At 38.9% G+C, this 24,247-nt stretch overlaps 1 protein-coding gene across 1 annotated transcript; it reads right to left on the reverse strand.

The window, feature by feature from the left end:
- Positions 1–925: 925 nt before the first annotated feature.
- On the reverse strand, positions 926–22,607 carry EMB93 (Mitochondrial transcription termination factor family protein). The gene is made up of 2 exons (XM_088982670.1): positions 21,597–22,607; positions 926–1,473 (listed from the first exon to the last, which is right to left on the reverse strand). Exons 1-2 carry the CDS (start codon positions 22,583–22,585, stop codon positions 1,356–1,358), a joined length of 1,107 nt encoding a protein of 368 aa, XP_088838796.1. The 5' UTR covers positions 22,586–22,607; the 3' UTR covers positions 926–1,355.
- Between the last annotated feature and the right edge of the window lie 1,640 nt (positions 22,608–24,247).

Genomic DNA, 24,247 nt, shown 5'->3' on the forward strand with positions numbered 1-24,247 from the left:
ACTTTATCTCTCTAGAAAATGGAGAAATTACCCATCTTCTTTCCTTGTATTTCCTCCTATAATTTTCTTTTCCGTGTTACAAACAAGAAACATAGCAAGACACATGAAAAACACAACTTTTACAGTCAAGCTGATCTGCACTATATAGCCCATGGTCTTATTTGTTCTCACAAATTTGGTGGGCCTAAGATTTAGTTTTAACATGCAGCATTAGTTTAGGTCGAACAATTCTTTATAATCTCACAAGGCCAGTGTTTTACTGTCTGTAAGACATCCAAGTTAAGATTAAGATGTGTTTTTCAGAAATAATTAAACTCAATTGTTAGAAATATCAAGTGTTTACTAAGCATCACTTGCTAGGCCCAGCTTCAGATCTACTGCTCAAACAATTTATAATGCTGATAGGTAGCAATATTAACTCAAAAACCTCTGTCAATTCAGACATAGATCTCTGCATTTAAAAAAAAATTGCACAATTCTATAATTCTCAAGTCATCTTTGCAATGCAGCCAACTACAACCAAAGCTCTATGAGAACAAGTAACTGTATCTTCATTGGCAAACAAGAGTCATTGTAAACTATGGTAGAAGAACAGTTTCCCATAGATCGCTATCAAATCCACTCAATAGATTTATGATCCTGCTGATTAAAAGCTTATCAAACAGAACCAAGGAAAATCTAAAACTATGATTAAACAATTTATTAATTGAACCACTTGTCCTTCTATACAGGTCAGAAATTAAATTCACAAATGCTCTAGAAGTGAAAACAATCCTCGTCACCTTCCATCCTGGAAAGTACTTTAGGATATAAGTTAAAAAAAAAAAAAAAAAGAAGAAGAAGAAGATAAATTAGAGATATATTTTATTGCATTACCAACAAATCATATATTTTCTTGCCAAAGCATTTAATGTGGGGCCAAAAATGTAAGAAAAGAGAATTCTTCATGTGTTTGTCCCAATAGACAAGCAATAGAATTTTCCACAAATCCACACGAATCCAGCTCAACTCCACACGTCTAAAAAGTAGGGAGCATTGAGAGGGGGAAAATTGTCAACACTTGAATGGGACAAAAAAATGTCCCTTTTAATAATGGATTTTTATGGCTAAAATAGCCATTGCCTTATTTACATTAGAAATAAAATTTACCCAGATAAATAACTTACCGAAAAGCGAACGAGGCCTTAGTATAATGTCACTAAGTCGTGCCCAAGGTCCACAAACTTCAGCCGATTCCAAAAAGCCCAGCAAGCTAGCTGTCAATTCGAGAGAACCCCCATATGATTTGGATTTGACTCTCCCAACTATGTCTTTGATTTGATTCTATACATATGTTGACTAATGGGTGGACCCACCTATTCTAAATATATGGTGAAATATCTTTCATAAGTGTTCCATCGGTTCAAGACACTACCAATATTCTGTTCCTTCTTCAGCAAGGACATAGTGTCTCCATCTTGGTCACCTCCATATCTGCATCAGATAAAGCTAAACTTCAATAAAAGCAGTATGGGCTAACCAGGGAGGTCAGGAATAGGAAGAGTATTTAGGAACAGCAATGGTGTGATATGGTTCTGTACTCAGGACCTATAAGTAAAGGTGACTCAACCAAAACTGAACAGCTAGCAATACATCAAGGCTTAAAGCTAGGAAAGTTGTCAAATTACAGAAACATTATATGGAAGATGAATACACACATTTTGAGAGAAGGCAGCTGGCATGGATGCCAGAGCCCAATCTAAGTGACATATATATCATCTTTGTAAATAATCCTATATTTTTTATAATTAATTAACAAAGTGGAAAATTGCCAATAAAAAAGAACTGGTTAATCCTTAATATTTACTTCAAAGATTCGATATATTTTAAATATGTTTTTTATTGTAAGTATTTTTAGTTCCTTTTATGATTAGGGAAATCTGATATCTTGTAGATCTTATAAGATTCATTTTGTTCCTCTATAAATGTTCCATGTATTAGCACATTTGAGCCATTAAATAAATGAATGAAAAGTTTTTCTATTGATGCATTTGGCATCGATTCTGAATTAGGAGTGTCAATGGACCAAATTTGGGTTGGAGCCTGTCAGAATCAAAATCAATTTGAACAGATTGAATGGACTAATAAGACAATTGGACCAGTCCAGACTTAATGGTCCAAAGTATTTATTGGATTGGATTGGGCGTAGTCCATTTGTAATGGATTTATATTGGACTCGGTTGGATTGAACCAATATCCAGTCCACTGACATAAGATAAAGAGTACCGGTGCAATGGACCAGGTTTGGGTTGGACCCGATCTAAATTAAAATCAATTTAAACAGTTTGAACGGTCCAGACATTGAATTGGACCAGTCCAGAATGGTCCAAAGTATTCATTGGATGGGATTGGACCTGGCCCATATGTAATGGACTTATACTGGACCGGCTCGGATTGGACCAATGTCTGGTCCATTGACAGCCCTACTCTGAACTAATGAAAATGTTGACTCAATCTCCAGGCACTGATTTCTAGAGAAACCTAGTGGTGCTGACTACAGTAGGACTATCTTTAAATTACAGCAGATACTTGAAACTAATTTGATGTATTATTTTTTAGATGTGTTACTTCTATTGCATTTTTCTTTCTTCATTGCTGAATTATCCCATACCGTTATTTTTTTTCTTATTCTTCTTTTGTTATGGCTCTGTTTGTTTCTGGTGATTTGCATTGGTGTAAATTTCTGGTTTACTATTGCTTCAGATTTGACCTTACCTTGTATGTGAGAAGTACAATAGGAAGTAAAATCATGTAATCCCCACTTTATATGAGAAAGAATGGAAACAAGAGAAAGATTATTTGTTTAGGGTTAAGGTAAGAAGCAAAATGATGTTGTCCCCACCTTATATAAGAGAGAATTAAGATAGGAGGAAGGTGATGCAAATTTTACACCAGGAGAAGTACAGATCATTCACAAGCAAATAGATGCAAAACTAAACCTGGAACAAAATTTATATCCAGTTCAGATTTGGACCACAAACAAACAGAGCCTAAGTTTCTCCTTTAGGTTGATTTGCTTACAGCAACCTGCTGTTTCAATTTTAGCTTTAAAAGCCATCTTGAACCTACCATACCAACCCTTGTTTTCCCCTGAAATTTTCAAAGAAGCCTCATCATGAATTTCTAAGTTTTTTTTTTTTTTTAATAGATAACAGAAAGTATTTCATTAATATAAACAAGCATATACATAGGATTACAACCAGGGTCTAGGTACCCCTAAAAGCAAATGCAACAACAGAAACCCATACGGACACTCTCTACCCATTAACATACAAAACTCCCTGTCCTTCCCTTACCCACAGGAGCAGTTGCACACTCACACCTTAAAACAACTTGGCCCAAAATAACTGTTCCCTTTCAACCCCTTGTCTTGCTAGAGGGTCTGCCACCCCATTAGCAACCCTTGGAATCCATTGAAAAGTTACTGTTACACCTCTCAGATGCCACTTGATCTTCTTTACCAAATCTCAGTAGCTCCAAGCTGCCTTCTTTTCATTCTTTAACCAACTTACCACTACTTGGGAGTCTCCTCCTATTAACAGCCTTCTTAAATTTAGATTTTCTGCTAATTGGACCCCGTACAATACAGCAGACAATTCAGCCTTAGTTGAATCTTCTTGGGCAATAGGACCCAAAAATATAGCTAAGATAGTTCCATCTTTATCCGTAGATATCCCTCTATGCCTGAAGTGCTTGGGTTGCCAAAACAGCTTCCATCAAAATTAAGTTCTACAAAGCTTTCTGATGGTGGTTCCCAAAGCTGAACTCTTCTAGTCTTTCTTGTAGCTGAAAAGGCCACTTCCCTCCAATTCCTTTTTATGTCATCAAAGGAAAATGGAGAGAACAGATCGAAGGTCTTAACCCAGTGAATCACCCTTAGGAGGATATAATCTAAAATTGCTTCCAGGTTTCTCTCCTCAACTTTGAAGAGTCTCGCATTTCTTTCTTCCCACAATGTCCAAATGATAGCGGCCCTAGTGCATTTCCATAAAATTCTTCCTCTTTTCCTTGGCCACCTAAAAATTTCACCTGCAAACAGACCAGGTAAGCTTGTAGGTAGAGTCCACCTGCACCCAAAGAGGTCAAAGAACCACTCCCAAATACAAGTTACAAACAGACAGGAAATTAGAATGTGAAAAGCAGTCTCACCATTTGCCTTACAAAGTGTGCACCAGTTAGGGGATAAACAAACATTTTTTCTTCTCTTTTGCAGCATGTCCAAGGTGTTGATTTTTCCATGATAAACCTCCCAACAAAAAGTCTCTACTTTTAAGGGGATTGGTTTGCACCGAACCTCACTCACTGGAAAGGCCCTAAAGGAGCTTGAGCAATCAAGGAATGAAAAAAGGAGGCACAAGAAAAAGAACCTTTAAGTCTGGGATCCAAATTCTTTCATATGGGGTGGAGGGGAACATAACAACTGAATCAAGGATGAGCAGCAGCTCAGAGATTGGTGCACATTCAGCCTCTCTTAAACCTCTTCTAAAACCCAAATTCCAAGACACTCCCTCAAAAATGGAATGGAAAGAAGAAATTGGCTCATTTTTTAAACAAAGATAACGAATATAAAAATGGGCAAGCAGTTTTTAAGAATAGAATCACCCACCCAAAGGTCTTCCCAAAACCGAATTTTAGACCCTGAATAAGAATCATACCTGATTTGCTTCAGGAAGCAAGGAAGAACTGCATGAATTGCTTTCCAAGGAGAGGAAAGAGTAGCTCAATTTGAGACTCCAGCATCCCAGCCATTTTGCAACAGTCCATGTTAGCTATTACCTTGTGCCACAGTTTCTTACTCTCCAAAGGGAATCTCCACAAGCATTTCCCTACCAATGCTTGATTCTTACAAAATCATGTTCTCCACCCCTAACCCACCTTCCTCCTTACTCCTGACCACTACTTCCCACTTCACCAGATGATCCCTCTTTTCCTCTCTAGGTTCCCAAAGAAAATCCACCATTACCTTTTCCAACAAGTTAGCTAGGGGGTCTTAAAGACAAAGAGGTAATACACTGGAAGGTTTGCCAAGGTGGAATTGATCAAGGTTAACCTACCACCTAAAGAGATGTAATTCTGCTTCCAAGCTGCTAATCTCTTTCCAAACCTTTCTACAATTGGAGTCCAAAAATTCATACTCCTTGGATTTCCCCCCAAAGGCATACCTAAGTACATCAACGGCCACTCACTAGTTTGACAACCTAGAGTCTTCGTGACTGCTTCTACCTCCCCCTCATCTAAGTTTAGCCCTGCTACACCTCACAACCCCTCATCTGAGAAAAATATTTTAGCCATTCATCTATTGATCCAGCATCACAAAACCTCACAGATTCCGGATTCTGTGGAAAAAAAAAGACCATCCTTGAGAACTAAAACCCCTGAATAAACCTGATGTCTCCCTATTTTTCATTTCATAAGGAAACATGACAACTTCCCATCAAAAGCATTGACCTTCCAGAACAAATCTGAACCCTCTGAAAAACTTAATCCCTTCAAATAGATGAGTCCAGAATAGCCACAATCTAATCCCTGCATCTTAATTCCTGGAGTACCATCTATTTTCTAGTGGATCTGGGGATTTCCAAAGTTAACTACCAAGAAAATTAGAATCCAGCAAACTTGTTTTCATGATGGTTACTCAGAAACCCCTTCCAATCAACTTTGAACTCTCAAATCTCAACCGTCAGAGTTCTTTTGTAACATGACCACACAGACAATTAATACTTAAGTTTCATATTTATATTTGTGAAAATTAATGATTTGTAAACAGATATAAATCTTCCAGCATTTGCTGATGCCAAACATTGAAGTAAAAAATCAGGATACTTTTCATCACCAGAAATGTATATTTCTGTTAATACTCCATTACAATGCTGGCAAAAAATTATGAATTCTTGTAATGCTCTACGAGGAAAATTCCTTTATATTCACAAAAATGCAATCTTTCAACAAACATATTGTGCAACTTGGAATGTAGTACATGTATAAAAAAATACTCTGATGTCCATCTAAAAGGAGCACAACGGTTCAATCATTAATTCTCACCTTTAATTAACTCAATAGAATAACAGATAAACAGATGAAACAACTAAGAATTTTCTATACCCATAGCCAACCTCAGCACCTTCTCCAAGAAACCATTTTTCCTTAGTAAACTGGAATCCCAAACTAAAGTTGGTCAAAACTACCATGCTCCTCTGGCCAACAAAAGGAATGAGTTTTCCCCCCTCCTTTTCCCTTGCCTGGGAAGATGGAGATCAAATCAGAAATGCAGGATCTGACATGGAGCAAGCACAATTGTATGTCCCACAGATGACATGCACATCTTAAGAGCATCAATTTCCAATAGTTTATATGAATCTGTATTAAACACCATAGAACAATAGGTGAATGGGGCTAGGAGCTAATACCACTCTCTTTAATAGTCCATCTCAAGCTATAGAAAAAGAGGGTTTCACACATGTCATCATCATCCAAGCCTTATCCCAACTAATGGGGTCAGCAACACGAATCCTGTTTTGCCATTCCATTCTGTTTAATGCCATATCCATTGTTAAATTATTGGCACTCAAATCATTTCTTACTATTTCTACCCATGTCCTTTTGGGTCTACCCCTACCCTTCTAACCCCTTCAACTTGCAACAAATCACTTCTTATGGGTGCTGTTGATGGTCTTATATGCACTTGACCAACCATCTTAATCTACTTTCCCTCATTTTATCATCTATTGAAGCTACTCCTAGGTTCTATTAAATGACTTCATTTCTAGTTTTTCCACTCATCCATCTAGGCATATAGATTTTTGCCACACTCATTTTCTGGACATGTTTCTTGTTTCTTGACTACCTAACACTCTGCTCCTACAGGATACAGAATAGCTGGCCTTACAACTTTTTTATATATCTTTCCTTTTTGATCAGCAAATGATTTCATTAGAGATGAAGACTAAAATTAATGCAACTGTTGGAGATTCAAACACCCTTTGGTAACAGTTTTACAAGTTTTCCCAGAAAAGATTTGGCCTTTCAACTCCCTGTTTAGCCAATTGCTACCCCATTTGCAGACCTTCACACCCAGCAGAAATGTGAATTAAATTGCTTTGCATATCACATAGAACTTTGGATGCACCCCTCTGTTTTTCCCATCCTGCCCTAATTCTACGAGGGACATCCTCCTCAATCTCTCCCTTGTTATGAACTGTTGAACCAAGGCACCCTAATTTGCACTGCTGTTTACATATCATATATTCTACTTTAGTCCTACTTATTTTAAAACCTCTTGTTTCTAAGGCATTTGCCCATAAGCTTAATCAACCCTTCATTGGTTTCATCAATTAAAACTATGTCATCCGCAAACAACATGCACCATTAGGCCTCCTCCTGAATATGTTTAGTCAGTTCATCCATGACCAGTGAAAAAGCCATACATGTGATCTATGGAAATAAGAACCTACTCTAAACCTTGCATTTAATAGCATTTGCAAAACCACTTTCCACTAGTAGAGAATATCTACATAATGCAGCACCCCCTTGGCTAACAAGGAGGACCATCACTGATCACCCTTACCTCAATAGCATCAGCTTCCGTAATGCTCAGCTCTTGAAGCTTACAATTGTGTAGGACATCAATCACAGCTTTCATGTGATATGATAAAATCTTGGGCTGATAAGCATGTAATAAGAAAATCTAAGAGTTGCCATTTTGTGTGAATAAAAGCCAAAGATTAGCTGGGACAAACATTAGGTAATGGCCTTGTCACAGCTTTTGGAGGGTCCCACTGAAGACCCACCAAGTTCAAGTGGAAATCCAAAGATCATTGGCAAGATGCAAACATGGGGGGAAGATATCAATAGTTACGGCTCCTTATTGTTACATTCCGCAAGTGTTAATCTTGCCACAAGCAACTTCCCAAAACAAACTTCCTCTTGGAGAAGCATTTTTATCAGTAACAAGATCAAAAGAATTTTATTAAGAAAATATAAAAAGAAAGTACAAGGTGAAGGAAAGAAAGAAAAGAAAGAAAACCCAAGCTTTTCATATTACAGCCTCCCTACACACCAACAAAGAGGAAAAAAATACCTACCATAGTAATATAGGACTCTAATGTAACTCCTCTAGTCCTCTTATGAACCCTGTTTCTGGACAGAGAGTAAGCTAAATCATTAGCAGATATTCTGATCCAGGAAGAATCAGAATAAAAATTCCATTAAAATAGATAAGAGTCATACAACCTGGGGGTGTTAAGATAACACCCAACCTAGAAAACAAGCTGATTACATTACACTAGAAAAATCAGTAAAAACAGAACTGATCAAGATTACAAAACTGTAACTCAAGAACATTCCAAAAATTCTCCCCCAGCTCTGTTCTGCTAGTCTGAATGAAGTCTTGCACCAGGACCCAATCTGACACCAGATTTACAATTATTGCTAAAAGACCTTCAATGTTTTTCTGTTTGTTCTCAAATAATCTTCTATTTCTCTCATTCCATAAGACCCAGCAGACCGCTGTAGAGATAGTTGATAGACTATTAGTGTGTGTGTGTGTGGTCCCCGCCCCACACTTTATTTTACTGTTTATTTCTTTATGTTACAGTTATGGTAGTTGAGCCGGTTAGGCCATATTTATTATTTTTTGCTTTTAAGTAGGGGTATTAGAGTAACTCTACTTATTGTAAAGTTATGATTATAAATAAGATTTAGTGGGGTGGCCAGAATAATCTAACTGCACCCTTTCTCTCTTCTTTCTTCTCTTCTCTCTTCTCTTTTCTTCTTTCCTTCGAACCTAGGTTGACTTCTCTTCTTCTTCTTTCTAAATTACATCAGAAAACACATCTTTTTTCTGATTCTTTTATTCAAGTTGGTATCAGAGCCAAGTGAAGAAAGATTAGGGTTCTCATGTGAGCTTGATCTGGTCGGCTACATGAGAACTCTTTAGAACTGGATTTTCTGCAGTAGTGCCTGGTTCTTGGAGGTTGCTGGAGTACTGGAGACTGCCCAAGAAATTGAAAGATTCTTGGAGATTGCCCGATGACCAGGGAGAATCAGAGAAATCAGGCGTGACCAAGATTAGAGTTTCAATTTGAGGTGGCGACCGGTGTTCTTCTGAGAAAGGTATAATCTTTAGTAAGGCCGATCTTGGTTAGAAGTAGTTTAAGCCTCTCTATAAGCAGCAGCTGATAAACCTTAGTATCCCCTGCTGTTTTCTCTCTTTTTAAAACCCTACGATCAGTTTTTTGGGATTCAAAGACTGATTTTTTTACTGATGATGAACTAGGGAGTTGATTATTGACTATGGATGCTTTCTTGGAAGGTGACTAACAGCTGAGACTGAATTCTTGATGATTGTTCCTAGCTGTGAATAAATTCTGGGTTGTATTTCTCTCAATTCCTTAGGGTTTCGGCATAAAAGAAATTCCTTTTGGGTTATTTTCTTGAAGTCTTGACCTGTTAGTGCTCCACATAGAATGGAGAAGGCTGGAAGTGAGCTAAAAACTCAAGGGGAAGGATTTTTAGGGACTGGTAGCATGACTGAAAATTCTTTTCAGGTTACCACTGTTAGGTTTGATGGGACCAATTACTTGGAATGGGCCCAATCAGCAATGATGGCCATTGGAGGTAGAGGTAAATTAGGTTATGTGACTGGAGACACAAAGAAGCCAGCCAAGGATGACATATCACATCCCAAATGGGTTCAAGAGAACTATTTGGTGATGACTTGGCTATGCAACTCTATGCAGCCTCACATCAGCCAAAACTACTTATGGGCAAAAACAGCCAAGGAGATTTGGAACAACATGAAGGAGACATACTCCCAACCTCTTAATGTTGCTAGAGCTTATAAGCTGAAGTGTGAAGTGAATAATCTCAAGCAAGGGGAGAAGCCAGTCCCAGTGTACTTTGCTACTCTGAAAATCCCTATGGCTTGAAATTGATCACTTGGAAACTATTGAGTGGAAAAGTCAGAAGGATGCAGCAACATATAGAAAGCTGATTGAAACAAATAGAGTGTTTGAGTTCTTAGCTAGTCTGAACTCAGATTTTGGCATTGTAAGACAGCAACTTCTTACTACGGAGAGTGTGACATTATCTCAAGCCTACTCAATGGTTCACAGTGAAGAGAGTAGGAGAAATGTTATGTTACCATTTCAGGATGGAATGTGACGAGAAATGTTATCTTAGCAGCAACAAAACCTAAGGTTGGAGGGGAGAAGGAAAGGAAAATGAAGAAGGAAGATAAAAGAGACATTTTTTGAGATCGTTGTAAGAAGCCAAAACATACCAAGGACACTTGCTGGAAGTTGCATCCCCACCTGATGCCAGTGAGACACAAAAACAATAAGGGAAGTGCTAATGTGGCAGTTATTATAGACAGTGCATCCACTTCCAACACAAGGACCACATCCTTAGATGCTTTAGTTGCTATTTGGGCTGCCTTGACACAATTAGAGAACGAAGCTGGTATCTTTGGGTCATCATCTCATCCTTCAGCTACTACATTTGCTAATCCTACTTCATCCTTTGCTCACTGAGGTACAAGAGCTACAGCATATCACACTTCAGCCCCAGGTAACACTAGACCCTTCTGGGTAATAGATTCAGGTGCTTCTAACCATATGACCGGTTTATTCACCTTGTTTACCACCTATTGTTTATCCTCTGGCAGAGATAAAGTATCTATTGTTGTTGGCTCCCTTGTGCCTATTTCTGGCAAGGGAGACACTAGACTGTCTGATGCCATCTCCCTGTCCTCAGTTTTGCATGTCCCTAAGCTTAGTGCTAACTTGCTTTCAGTTAGTAATATTACTAAGAATCAAAACTATTCAGTGACCTTTTTCCCTGATCACTATGTTTTTTAGGATCTGGAAACGAGGAAGGTGATTGAGATTGGCTGTGAGATGAATGGAGTTCACCTGCTTGAGCATCCACAAGGGAAGGAGAGTGAAGTTGGGAGATTGTTGGTTTCTCAGTCTTTGAGTTAGATTATGCTTTGGCATAACCAATTAGGTCTTTTGTCTTTTGGGTCTTTGAAAAGTCTGTTTCCAAATTTGCTTGAGTCAATCCAACTAGTTTGAGGTGTGAAAACTGTGAACTTGCAAAACATTGTAAATCAACTTATTCTTTTAGCAATAAAAGAAGCAATCTTCCTTTTGAAATTGTGCATACAGATGTTTGGGGGCCATATCATATTCCTGCTATAGAAGGGGTACAGATAGTTCTTGTTATATGTTGATGATTATACCCATTTCTTGTGGGTTTACCTTATGCACTCTCGAGATGAGGTCCCTTCTCTGACCTAGGCTTTCCATCAGATGGTACTGACCCAATTTGAAATCAGGATCAAAACTCCCAAATCCGATAATGCCAATGAGTACTTTGCAAAACCCTTGGCATCATATCTCCTAGATCATGGAGTCATTCATCAGAGCACTTGTCCCCATACACCTCAGCAAAATGAGGTTGCTGAGAGAAAAAATAGACATATCTTGGAGGTAGCCAGAAGCATCATGCTCAACTCTAATGTTCTCATACGCTTCTGGAGTGATGCAATCCACATAACTGCTTACCTTATTAACAGAATTCCTTCACGGGTTCTAGACATGAAAACACCATTCAATCTTCTATATCCAAACAAGGACTTGTTCACTATTCCCCTTAAAACTTGTGGGTGTACTTGTTTTGTTCAAATCCTTAGACCTCATCGCTCCAAATTTGATCCCAAAGCTGCTAAATGTATTTTCCTTGGATATGAACAAAATTAAAAGGGGTATTGTTGTTATGAGCCTGTCTCGGGGAGGCATTTTGTGTCCATGGATGTCACTTTTTTTGAGGATATGCCCTACTATCATAGGGCTTCTCCTCAAGGGGAGAGTAGTGTGGAAGGTATTTCAGCCCTAGAAGTTCCATTACCTATTCCAGTTACTGAGGGGGAGTGTCGTGAAGAGGGTTGTCAGAAGTGTAGGGAGTTGATAGTGTATCACAGACAGTGGTGGAGGCAGGTTGATTCCTGTCCTCAGCAGTCTAGGTCGATCCCAACACCTTCTACAACTTCAGATCCAGGCACTACTCCCACTGTTGAGCCCCCTGTTGCAGATACTTTGCCTAACACTGTTGAGCCTCAGCCTCCTCCTTCAAATGACCTTGATCTCCCAATTGCAATTCGTAAAAGGAAGCGTCGTTGTACTTCATCCACTGCTCATTGTATCTCCTAGTTCCTTTCTTATGATTGTCTCTCAGAATCCTATAGATCTTACCTGGCATCTATTGCTACTATTCCTATACCCAAAACAGTGCAAGAAGCTCTATTAAAACTTGAGTGGAAGAAAGCGATGAAAGTAGAGATGGATGCTCTTGTTAAGAACAATACATGGAAACTAGTTGACCAGCTTGAGAGGAAGAAACTTGTTGGATGCAGATGGGTGTTTACAGTGAAGTGGAAGGAAGCGATGAAAGTAGAGATGGATGCTCTTGTTAAGAACAATACATGGAAACTAGTTGACCAACCTGAGAGGAAGAAACTTGTTGGATGCAGATGGGTGTTTACAGTGAAATATAATGTTGATGGTTCTGTAGAGAGATATAAGGCCAGATTGGTTGCAATGGGATTCACACAAACTTATGGCATAGATTATATGGAAACATTTGCACCAAATGCCAAGACGAACACTATCAAAGCCCTACTATCTATTGCTGCAAATTTTTCATAGCCATTGTTTCAAATGGATGTCAAGAATGCATTTCTCAATGGAGATTTGCAAGAGAAGGTGTACGTGGTTTTACCCCCTGGTTTTTACAGTACAAAGTAGGAAAGAAAGCTTGCTGGGTGAAGAAGGCTTTATATGGGCTGAAGCAATCTCCAAGAGCCTGGTTTGATAGGTTTAGAGTGGAAAATTTTGGTTACATGTAGGCTCAGTCAGATCACACTCTTTTCTTTAAGAAGACTGACTCCTCCTTGACCTTACTTGTTGTTTATGTGAATGACATTGTGGTGATGGGAAGTAATACTAGTGAGGCTGACTCTCTTAAGTAGCATCTTCACAAGGAATTTGAAGTGAAGGACTTGGGGGAATTGCGTTATTTCCTAGGAATTGACTATTGAGGTAGCTCGATCTAAGCATGGCATTTTTATCTCTCAAAAAAATTATGTTCTTGACTTATTGGAAGAAACTGGAAAGCTAAGAGTAAAGCCTACTGACACACCCATTGAGTTGAACCATAAAATAAGTGCAGAAAGTGGAGAACTTCTTGAGGACAGGGCTATGCATCAAAGGTTGGTTGGGAAACTTCTTTATCTTTGCCTAACATGACCAAGAATTTCATATGTTGTCAGTGTTGTTAGTCAGTACATGCATTCTCCTAGGACCACTCACCTTCTTGCGGTGGAAAGGATACTTACTTACTTGAAAAGATACCCAAGGAGAGGCATACTCTTTAGGAATAGTGGTCACATGAAGATAGAGGTATATACAAATGCTGATTGGGTTGGATGTATTGATGACAAAAGATCTACCTCTGGGTATTGTGCATTTGCGAGGGAAAACCTTGTTTCCTGGAGAAGCAAAAAACAAAATGTTTTTGCTCGCTCTGGTGTTGAAGCTTAACATAGGTCCATGGCCAATGGTGTCGTAGAAGTGTTATGGCAGAAATCTTTGCTTGATGATGAGCTGAGAATTGACTATGAGAAACCTCTAATGCTGTATTGCGATAATCAAACTGCAATTAGTATTGCCCACAACCCAATACAGCATGACAGGATTAAACATATCGAGGTGGACAGCCATTTTATCCGAGAGCGAGTTGCATCTCAAGAAGTGTGTCTTCCCTATATTGCCTCAGACATGCAGCTAGCTGATCTCTTTACTAAAGCAATCACAAAAATCAAGTTGGAGACAGATTTACACAAGTTGGGAATGACGAATATCTACTCCCAACTTGAGGGGGAGTATAGAGATAGTTGATAAACTATTAATGTGTGTGTGGTCCCAGCCCCACACTTTATTTTACTGTTTATTTCTTTATGTTACAGTTATGGTAGTTGGGCCATTTGAGCCATATTTATTTTCTTTTGTTTTTAAGTAGGGGTATTAGAGTAACTCTACTTATTGTAAAGTCATGAAGATAAATAAGATTTAGTGGAGCGGCCAGAATAATAAAACCGCACCCTTTCTCTTCTTTCTTCTCTTCTTTCTTCTCTTCTTTCTTCTTTCTTCCTCTTCCCTTCGAACCTAGGTTGACTTCTCTTCTTCTTCTTCTTTCTAAATTACATCAGAAAACACATCTTCTGTTTCTCTCATTCCATAAGACCCAGCAGACCACAAAAGGGATACAGCTCCATATGATCTTTGTTTTCTTGCACCCATTAAATCTTGGCCAGGAGGAAAATAACTCTGCCGTTGACAAAGGCTGAAATAAGTCCATTCCAAATAAAAAGTAGAAGAAACTCCAAAGGATATGAGCCATCTTGCACGCGTAGAACTGGTGGAAAGCTGTTTCATCATCCAAACACCAAAGATAAAATAAACTTGCCGTGTAGAAACCTCTATTCTTCAGGTGGCCTGAAGTTAAAATACTGTCCAGCGACACTAACCAATTGAAGGCTTCCACCCTAGGAGGGATAGGATTCCCCCACACTCCTTCGACCTGATCCCCAGGCATCTGCTCCCTTATCAGAGCCAAGTAAAAGGATTTCACAATGAAAATCCCATTTTTGCATTCTTTCCACCACAGACCGTCTCTAGCAGCAGTAGAAATAACAACCTGTTGCAGCTTTTCTAACAGCAGTATACATTCCTCAATTTCCTGATCTCTCAACAGCCTTCTAAACTTTGGGCTCCACACCAATTGGTCTCCTCTCATCTCAAAGCATTGATCCACCCTCACCTGCTGATCAGAGAGCCTGTAAAGTCTTGGACAAACCTCCCTCAGCTTCCCAACCCCACACCATTCATCTTCCCAGAATCTCACTCTTGACCCCTCCCCACCTTAAAACTGACCAAAGCTTTGAACTCTCTATTAAAATTCATTATCCCCTTCCACACACTCATCCCATAGGAATTCAAGACTTCTCTTGATTCCCAACCAAACCTCACTACCCCATATTTCCTGGCTGCCACCCTCCTCCATAAAGAATCTTTTTCTCTATCTAGCCCAAACCTCCATATCCACTTACCCAATAGAGCCCTATTAAACAGCTTCACCCTTCTAAACCCCAATCCCCCTTTCCCTTTTGGTCTGCAAACCTTATCCCAGTTTACCAAATGAAACTTCTTTTGACACCGAACTCCTTCCCAGAGGAAATCTCTCTGAAGTTTTTCAATCTTTTCAGCCACCTTCCTTGGGATCTTTAAAAGTGACAAATAATATGTTGGTAGGCTTGAGAGAACACTCCTTATAAGAGTTATTCTACCCCCAAAGGACAGGTATTTGGCTTTCCACTTCTCTAGTCTCCTCTCCACCCTTTCTAACACCAGCCTCCATACCCCTACATCAGAAATCTCGGTCCCCACCGGGAGACCCAAATAGTTGAAAGGTAACTCCCCTAACCGGCATTCCAACACTGCAGCACAAACACCTCCCTCTCCACTTCCCCCACTCCATTAGAAGACTCTTGGAAAGATTCATTTTCAGACCTGTTAGACTCTCAAAATTTGCCAGAATGGCCCTTAAACTCAGCACCTGGTCCACTGAGGCATCTAAAAAACGAGTGGCATCTGCATACTGCAGATGGGAGATGTAGGGCCCCTCCAAACCTACTCTAAAACCTTCAATCCATCCCAGTTGAACACCCTTCACCATAAGTAATTTAAGCACCTCCATAACCAAGACAAAAGGCAAAGGGGAGATTGGATCTCCTTGCCGCAAGCCTCTAGATGCCTGAAAGAAATCTGAGGCAACTCCATTAAGAAGCAGAGAAAAGGACACTGAAGATACACAAGCATACACCCAGCTCCTCCACTTCTCCCCAAAGCCCATCAAATGCTGCATCTCCTCCAAAAACCCCATTCCACATGGTCATACGCTTTCTCAATATCAATCTTACAAACTAGACCTGGCCTCCTGCTTCTCAGCCTAGAGTCAACACATTCACTAGCCACCAGCACCCCATCAAAAATTTGCCTCCCCTCCACAAAGGCCACCTGAGTTTCACCCACCACTTCATAAACTGATCTCAGCCAAGGAGATGAACATCAGAAAACTCTTAATTGAAGGGGATTCGGAGGTACAAACTAGACCTGGCCTCCTGCTTCTCAGCCTAGAGTCAACACATTCACTAGCCACCAGCACCCCATCAAAAATTTGCCTCCCCTCCACAAAGGCCACCTGAGTTTCACCCACCACTTCATAAACTGATTTCAGCCAAGGAGATGAACATCAGAAAACTCTTAATTGAAGGGGATTCGGAGGTGGTGAATCTGATGATAGGGTGGCTGAATGCAGACAGCAATGGTTTATGGAGGTACAGTAATCAGAGGAGGAAATTTGAGTGGCTGGTGCGAGAGATGGAAGTTAAAATGTGCTGGGTCAAAAGATCAGCCAATTCTCTAGCTGATGGATTAGCTAAACAAGGGGCAGAAAGGGATTCAATGTTTTGGGCTAAGTTGTAATTTTTTTGTCTCTACCTATTCTTTTGTTTTCTTGATTGTACTTGGAAGATAAGGGCTGCTAAAAGCTAATTGGTCCGAAATCTTTAATATTCACAGCCCCATTCTTCTTTTGAATCAAAGAGATAAAGATGGCATTCAGCCTTTTGTCCAGCTCTTTTGTGTTGCAGAATTCCTTTTTTTTTTTTTTTGATAATTATGTGTTGCAGAATTCCTTGATCAATTGAACAAAATCCTTCTCCAAGTAGTTCCAACCGGCCTTAGTGAAGCTAAAATTAAACCCATCAGGCCCAAGCACTTTGTTTCCTTCAATCCTTTTCAAAGCGTCTCTGATCTCCCCAACCTCCACCTCCCTTCCAGCCACAATACTGAGTTGTCATTCAACTTTCTAGGCTCCAATCCCCCCAAGGACACCCACCTCCAACCCTTTTCTGAGAATAAATTCTTGTAGTACTCTACCACCTCTTTTTGAATCCCCTCCCAAGAGTCCACCACCACCTCTCCTACCTAAATTCTCGAGATGAGGTTCCTCCTATGCCTAGCACTTGCAAAAGCCTGAAAATATGCTGTGTTCCTATCTCCCTCCTTCAGTCAAATTGCCCTTGATTTTTGTCTCCAGCTCACCTCCTCCCTCAAGATTAGTCCTTCCAGTTCTCTTTCTAGGGAAACCTTCTCGATTAGAGTCTCTCTTGAGAACCATCCCTCTTCTTCCAGCCTATCCAGTTTTGCTAGCTTGTCCAGAACTTCTTTCTTCCTCAACTGAGCCCCTCCAAATACCTCTGTTCTTCTACCCCTCAACTTCTTTCAGAAGCTGAAATTGTCTCAAAATCCTAACAGCTGCTGACCCTTCCACCTGCACACTCCGCCTTTCTTCAACCCACTCCAAAAAGTTGGGATCTTGCAACCAGACATTTTCAAATCTGAAAGGTCTCATTCATTTACAGCAATGAACTTTCTTAACATTATTGGTTTGTGGTCTGACATTCTTAGAGACCTCTGTTCTTCTACCCCTCAACTTCTTTCAGAAGCTGAAATTTTCTCAAAATCCTAACAGCTGCTTACCTTTCCACCTGCACACTCCTCCACCTTTCTTCAACCCACTCCAAAAAGTTGGGACCTTGCAACCAGACATTTTCAAATCTGAAAGGTCTCATTCATTTACAGCAATGAACTTTCTTAACTTTATTGGTTTGTGGTCTGACATTCTTAGAGACAATACTTCTTGAACCACTTCCCCCATGTACTCCACCCAATCCCCTGAAAATAAGAACCTGTCCAGCCTTCTAAGGATAGCTGGGAATTGACCATTCGACCAAGTGAATTTCCCACCACTTAAAGGTGGGTCGATAAGTCCATTTCCTTCAATAAATTCTCCAAACTTCCTCATTCCCGTTAAAATCCTTCCCTCCCTCCCTCCTTTCATTTCGCTCCTCCTTACCACATTAAAATCACCTCCTACCACCCAAGGACCACCACACAAACCCCTCAGCTCCTCCAACTCTTCCCAAACTCAGCTCTTTCTCCCTCTGTATTTGGGCCATAGACATTTGTTATTCCCCAGCACCACTCCCCATTCACCTCTTTCAGACAAATCGAGATTGAGAACTTCCCACCTTTTTGAAAACCCCCGGGTCCCAAAAACTGAGCAAACCCCCTGACAAACCCACTGCACTTAGCTCCAGCCACTCACAACTATTCCTTCCCCAAATTTCCTCCTTCAGACCCAGATTAAAAGATTCTAGTTTTGTCTCCTATAGCAGAACAACTGTAGGACAATTTTTCCTTACAACAACCTATAAATCATCCGGCTTTGTATTCGACTCCTATAACCTCCTCTGTGCATGTTTTGTTTTCAAATATATGAGCATTTCTTTCCAACCATACTCTCATCCAGAAATAGGTTCATTCCTCATACAGTAATACAACCTTTCAGTTTTCTATAATGATTTGTCCTTGCTCATTGTTCTGGAGCTAAGTCAAGGAGGGAGCATGCTCATATTCATGCCTATGAAAAAACATCAACTATTTTAATAGTATATACTTTTCCATAAATGTGTTTGCAAGTCATGTTTTCTCATGTCGACAAGTCAGACTCTTGGATATGCGTCAGATTCCACTTCCCCTGTCCATGTCCTGCAGGCATGCACCATTGGAAGTTTGGAACCCAGGCTTTTGAAATCCTCCATGTCTCTTTTTCTATTGGTTTCTCTCAACTTTCACTTAGATTCAAGGATCAAAATATTGATACACATGATACCAACACCTTGAGTATCTGTGCATATCAATTGACTGATACTCTCTTTTTTTTCATATTATCGACCTGATAATTTCACGAACAGGCTACGAAGGATATGTTCTATCATCAAAACCTCCAAGGCCTGTGTATTTCAGTGTATCAAAGTGAATCAGACCCTTTGGATATGGATACGATATGCCTGATATGGGACATATCGTATCAATATTTTGATCCTAGCTTAGATTCTGACTTTTAGAAATTTAAAAGTCATACAGTCTGCTCTCTTTTGATTATTAAAATAGGAATTAAAAAAGAAGAAAAAAATTTCTCAAAAAAATTATTAAAATAGTATCTTACTTTTCAAAGAAAAATAAATCTATACAAACAAGCAACTGGTGATAAAAATATATTCAAACAACTCCCAGACTTAACTCAATTCAACTCGGTCTTGTCCCAACCATATGAGGTCCACTACAAAAATTCTGTTCAGCCATAATTTTCAGTTCCATATCCATTGTTAAGCTATAGACCCTCAAATCATCTCCCAGTACGTGTCCTTTTTGGCCTACCCCTAGCTCTTCTAGACCCTTCAACTCTCCAGACTCCCTATTGTCAAAGCACACACATCAAGAAACTTCACCACTTCCATAGCATTCTCAATAGCATACCAAGAAGTGCCATTGTTCTCAGTTCTAAGAATTTTATTTCTTTATGATGTTATAGAATGATTTAAAATCTTAAGCACCAGGACCTTTTTCCTTAAAGGCCTCTAGACTTACTCTGCTGTTTTGATCTACTCTTGATATCTGGTATAAATTGATCCAAACTAATCAGACAGTGAATGACAGACCCATATTGTTAAATCAATCCAATATATGATTACTTTTAATTTCTTTTCCAAAAATAAAATAAAATATAATCATTTATCAAAAAATAAAATATAATATAATATAATCATTGAAGATATATCTTGCATGCCATGAGTTCCTTGTTAGATTAAAAATTTAAAACCAATAAGCATTTAGGTGTCTAGTCAGTCAAATCCCTAGGCTTGGCTGGGACTTTTAACAACAATGCAGGTTACTATTTGATACATGGTAGAAGCAGAGCGATTCTGTAATAATGTTTTTTTTTCCTTTGATCAATGAAAGGAAATCCCATTGGTATAAAGAGGATTACAGAAATTACAGGTTACGAGTAGCCTTGGCTACCTTGGCTACCCCACTATAATTAACATGTCAATTATCAGATTGATTTTTCATTCTTACAACTGAGCCCAAAAACAGTGATCCCTATTTACCCCTTGTTTAGCTAGCACACTATAATTAACCTGTAATAATGTTAATTCACCAATGTTCTATTAGCCCTTTCAAATTCAACACCCAAACATTGTTCAATAAGTTAGTCTTCCAAAATGTACTGTAACCCTCATGAACAACTAAAGCATTCCAAAATTTTCATAATTTCCCTTAAGGAATTTGCTAACTTAATCCTACATCTTTTGGTAATTCACTTTTCTTTCTTTTTTTTTAATGTGACTATAACTTATTTCAGGTGATCCAATATTTTCTTTGTTAAATCATGAGATTTTCTCTTTTTTTCTGTTATTATTTGTTAAACCATAACAATTAGAAATCCATATTATTGGAAATGGAAGTCCTCAAGAAAAAAAAAAATAACTTGGGCATGCTCCACCATCATCACAGTGGAAACTTGGCACAGATTGTACATTTGTATGTGGTGCAAAGTAAATGGGACCATCAAGGTACAAACTACAAAGCATTTGTGGCAAGCAAATTTACTAAAACATATAAAATAAATAGACCATCAAGGAAAAACTGTTCCTGCTACAAAATCAACTTCGAAAGGAACAAGACTTTTCATGCCATAATGAGGTCATGATTGTGTTTAGTGGTCAAATATGTCTGAATGATTTGCCCAAACTTGTATCACGCTTAGAAATAAGGAAACCAGAGCATTAGGAAATTCAGGGAAACATTTGGTTGCAAGCACATTTTCAACATCTTGACGTGAAAGGAATGTTTCTTAGGGTTTTGGAAGGTATATTCCCCATTGCATGAAAGTAATCTATGGCCCAAGTAATCACCAGATGTCCAGTTTCAGACTTTCTGTTAATCAAATGGAGAATGAAACAGAACTGGTTTCAGGAAGTACAGTGCACAACAAGAGAAATGTTGGTTATAAAGCTTTAAACCCTTAACATCAACAAATGTTAGTTTCCTTTATTCAATGCAATTGAAGGTTGCAAAATCCAATTGCAGGTTTTCGCATCTCAACACAATGTCTTGGGTTTGCTTTAGTGAGATAGGTTATATTGGGGGGCAAACCAATCAGTTTTTCTGTGGGAATCAATCATAAAGAATTCCGAGTAGACTCTGCATATAGTGCTACAAGGCCATTTGCCATTTACAATTGAAGATAGGCATTTTACACCTTTTATTTTCTCAAACTTCCTTGCAAGGAAAAGAAATTATATAGAGATCTCTTCAAATAGATATCAAAGCTGTATTACATATACACAAAGACTATTCATAACATACAAAACCCATTACAGGTCAGAAATACTTTTTGAAATAAAAGTAGTGGATTCATGAGATCACTTAACAAATTGTCGTGTGAGAAAGGGATGTCTTCTTGCCATTTGATTTATTTGTTTCTTATTGAATTGTTATACAACAGAAACAAGGACGCTTACAACTTACAAAGACAATTTCTCATCAACGGAGCGCAACTGCATCTCAACCAACCAATCTCTGAATTCTCCATCACTAACTTTCAGCATTTGGGACAGAGGGAGTGAGAAGCCATGCTCGATCAAAAGTCTATGTCGGGGCTTTATCTTCCCTTCCAAACTATAAGAGAAATACTGAGGGAACTTCTTCAACTCAGCCAAATCCCCCTTCATCTCATTCAAAAAATACTCCACCTTGGGCCGAAAGTTATTGGAAATGCTGAATGTCAGTAGCCCAGGCGATCTCAAGACCATCTTGACCGTCTCCTTATATGAAAACCCCAAACCTTGAAGATAATCGAGCTTGGGTATGAGCGTGCCCTCGACGCTCGACACCAGAAGAAGAGTCGTCTGGCACGTGATGGCATGCGGCCCCACGAATCCCAACCTCCGAAGAAAGTAGAGCGTTGGCTTCAATTGATCGCGTACGCTGCAAATTAACAACCGGGGACACCGAACGATGGATTTGCGGATGTCAGAGAAAGGAATGTCAACTTCGTTAAGGAGGAAGTCGAATATGGGGTATAGATCAGTGTAGGGATCGCAGGTGAGGAGCTGCGGATGCATGCCGAAGATCCTTCCGATGTCGGAGCGTTCGATGCCCATGGAGTAGAGGCACTTCTCGACGGACTTGATGGATTCGACAGGGGCGGAGCGGAGATCAGGGTTCTTGTCGAGTGCTTTGGTGGAGTCCACATTGAGGCTTTCGAGGTAGAGAAGCTTCTGTCGGAAGCGGAGGCCGGAGTCGGAAGCTGGGCTGTTGGGGAGTGGTGCAGAGAAGATGGTCCGGGTCTTGAGAGGAGTGAAGCCGTGGAGGACTTGGGAATAATGCTTGTTAGGGTCAGGGTTAGGGTTAGGGTTAGGATTAGAAAAACGATTCTTCCGGCGAATTCTTGGCGAAGGGTGCCGTGATGAATGCCAATGGGGCGTTGAGGTCAGAATCTGCAGTCGAATTATCATGTTGTCTGAATCGAGAGCAAGAGAGACTCTATATTATATATATTTTGCAAGATGGTATACGTTATCGTGAGAATGGGTAAATTAGTAATTATATTTTAATTTATTTTTACTAAAACAAAGCTGTTGGGCCCCAACAGCCAAAACAAAGCTCTTAACCCCTTATATCAATCCTATATACCCCCTTCTCTCTGTTCCGTTAAATCTCACAACCTCTTCCCTAAGAAATCTAATCCGGCACCAATCCCTTCCCCTCTCTTCCTCTCTCTCTCACACCAATCCCTTCCCCTCTCTTCCTCTCTCTCTCTCCTAGATTATACCCAAAGCATAAGCCCCTCTCTCTTTATTCATTCATAGTTTAAACGTGATGGACCTCTCTTTTTTTTCTTCCCTTAAATACATTAAAAATTTAGAACACTACAAAGACTCACGAATAGGGTTGTCCATGAAAAACCGAAAAATCAAATCAAATTGGAAAATGTAGTTAATTAAATTGATCAGTTTAGTATTTTTGAAAAATCGAAGGATTGGTTTGATTTTCGATTAACCTATAAAAAAAGGCAGTTAATCGAACTGATCGGTATATATATTTATATGTATATTTTATATATTTTTTTATTATATGTCACATATTTTCTATATATTATATGTAAATATATATTCATTATATATATATATATATATAAATATACATATATTATATATATAATAATCTATTTATAAATATATTGTATATTTTTATAATACTTATATTTTATTATATATCATTTATTATTTATAATATTATATTATATTATACATATATTTATATATATTATAAATATAAAAAACCGAATAACTGAACCAATCAAAAACTGAAATCAAAGGACCAATTAACCAGTAGTACTAGTTCAGTTTCGGTTTGAGAAAATGGAAAAGACGGTAGTACTGATTTGATTTACAAAAACAGCCCACCAAACCGTAGACACCCCTACTCACGAACCTCCCTCTTCATTCCCATTATTCTACAAAGAAAAGCTATGGTTTTTAGAGGTTTAAAAGGGTTTGTGTTTTATTTGGAAGTAGAAGTGCCAAGCGGGATTGTTAAAACAATGCTACTTGGAAAAGAGTTGGTCTAATGAGGTAAACATTCAATTTTGATTTGATAAGATGGCCAATGTTAGGTAGGAAACCACCGCCGACTATTTGTGATTGATCTAGCCGGTAATACAATAACTAAATGTATTCGGGTTAACCCATATGTGATGCCGGGTGAAGAAGAAATGATATTCGGGCTTACATTGGCCCACCATCAATTGGCCGTAAATTAGAGTTAATGCACAAATACACCTTTTGAATGAGAGAAGGCATCAAATATTTTAACGGACACTTTAGAGCTATCAGTAAATATGTATTCGTAGATGACTAGATGTTGTACTTAGGCCACGTTTGTTTTGGGTGGAAAATATGGGGTAAATTTTACACCTCGTTTTGATTTTACACATGTTTGGAAATAGTATAATTTTATACCATAAATTGGTGTAAAACTGGTTTTTGAATTTTTTACACCGACAATCATGTAAAATATACATTGAAATTATCGGTGTAAAACTAGCGTCTCTTTATTCATCTATCTATTTCTCTTCTCCTTCTCTCCTAGTAGATCTGAACTCAAGGCGCCAACAA

Source organism: Nelumbo lutea, chromosome 4 (genome assembly GCF_056320005.1).
Source record: "Nelumbo lutea isolate HS-2025 chromosome 4, American lotus-T2T, whole genome shotgun sequence".
Lineage (NCBI taxonomy): Eukaryota > Viridiplantae > Streptophyta > Magnoliopsida > Proteales > Nelumbonaceae > Nelumbo > Nelumbo lutea.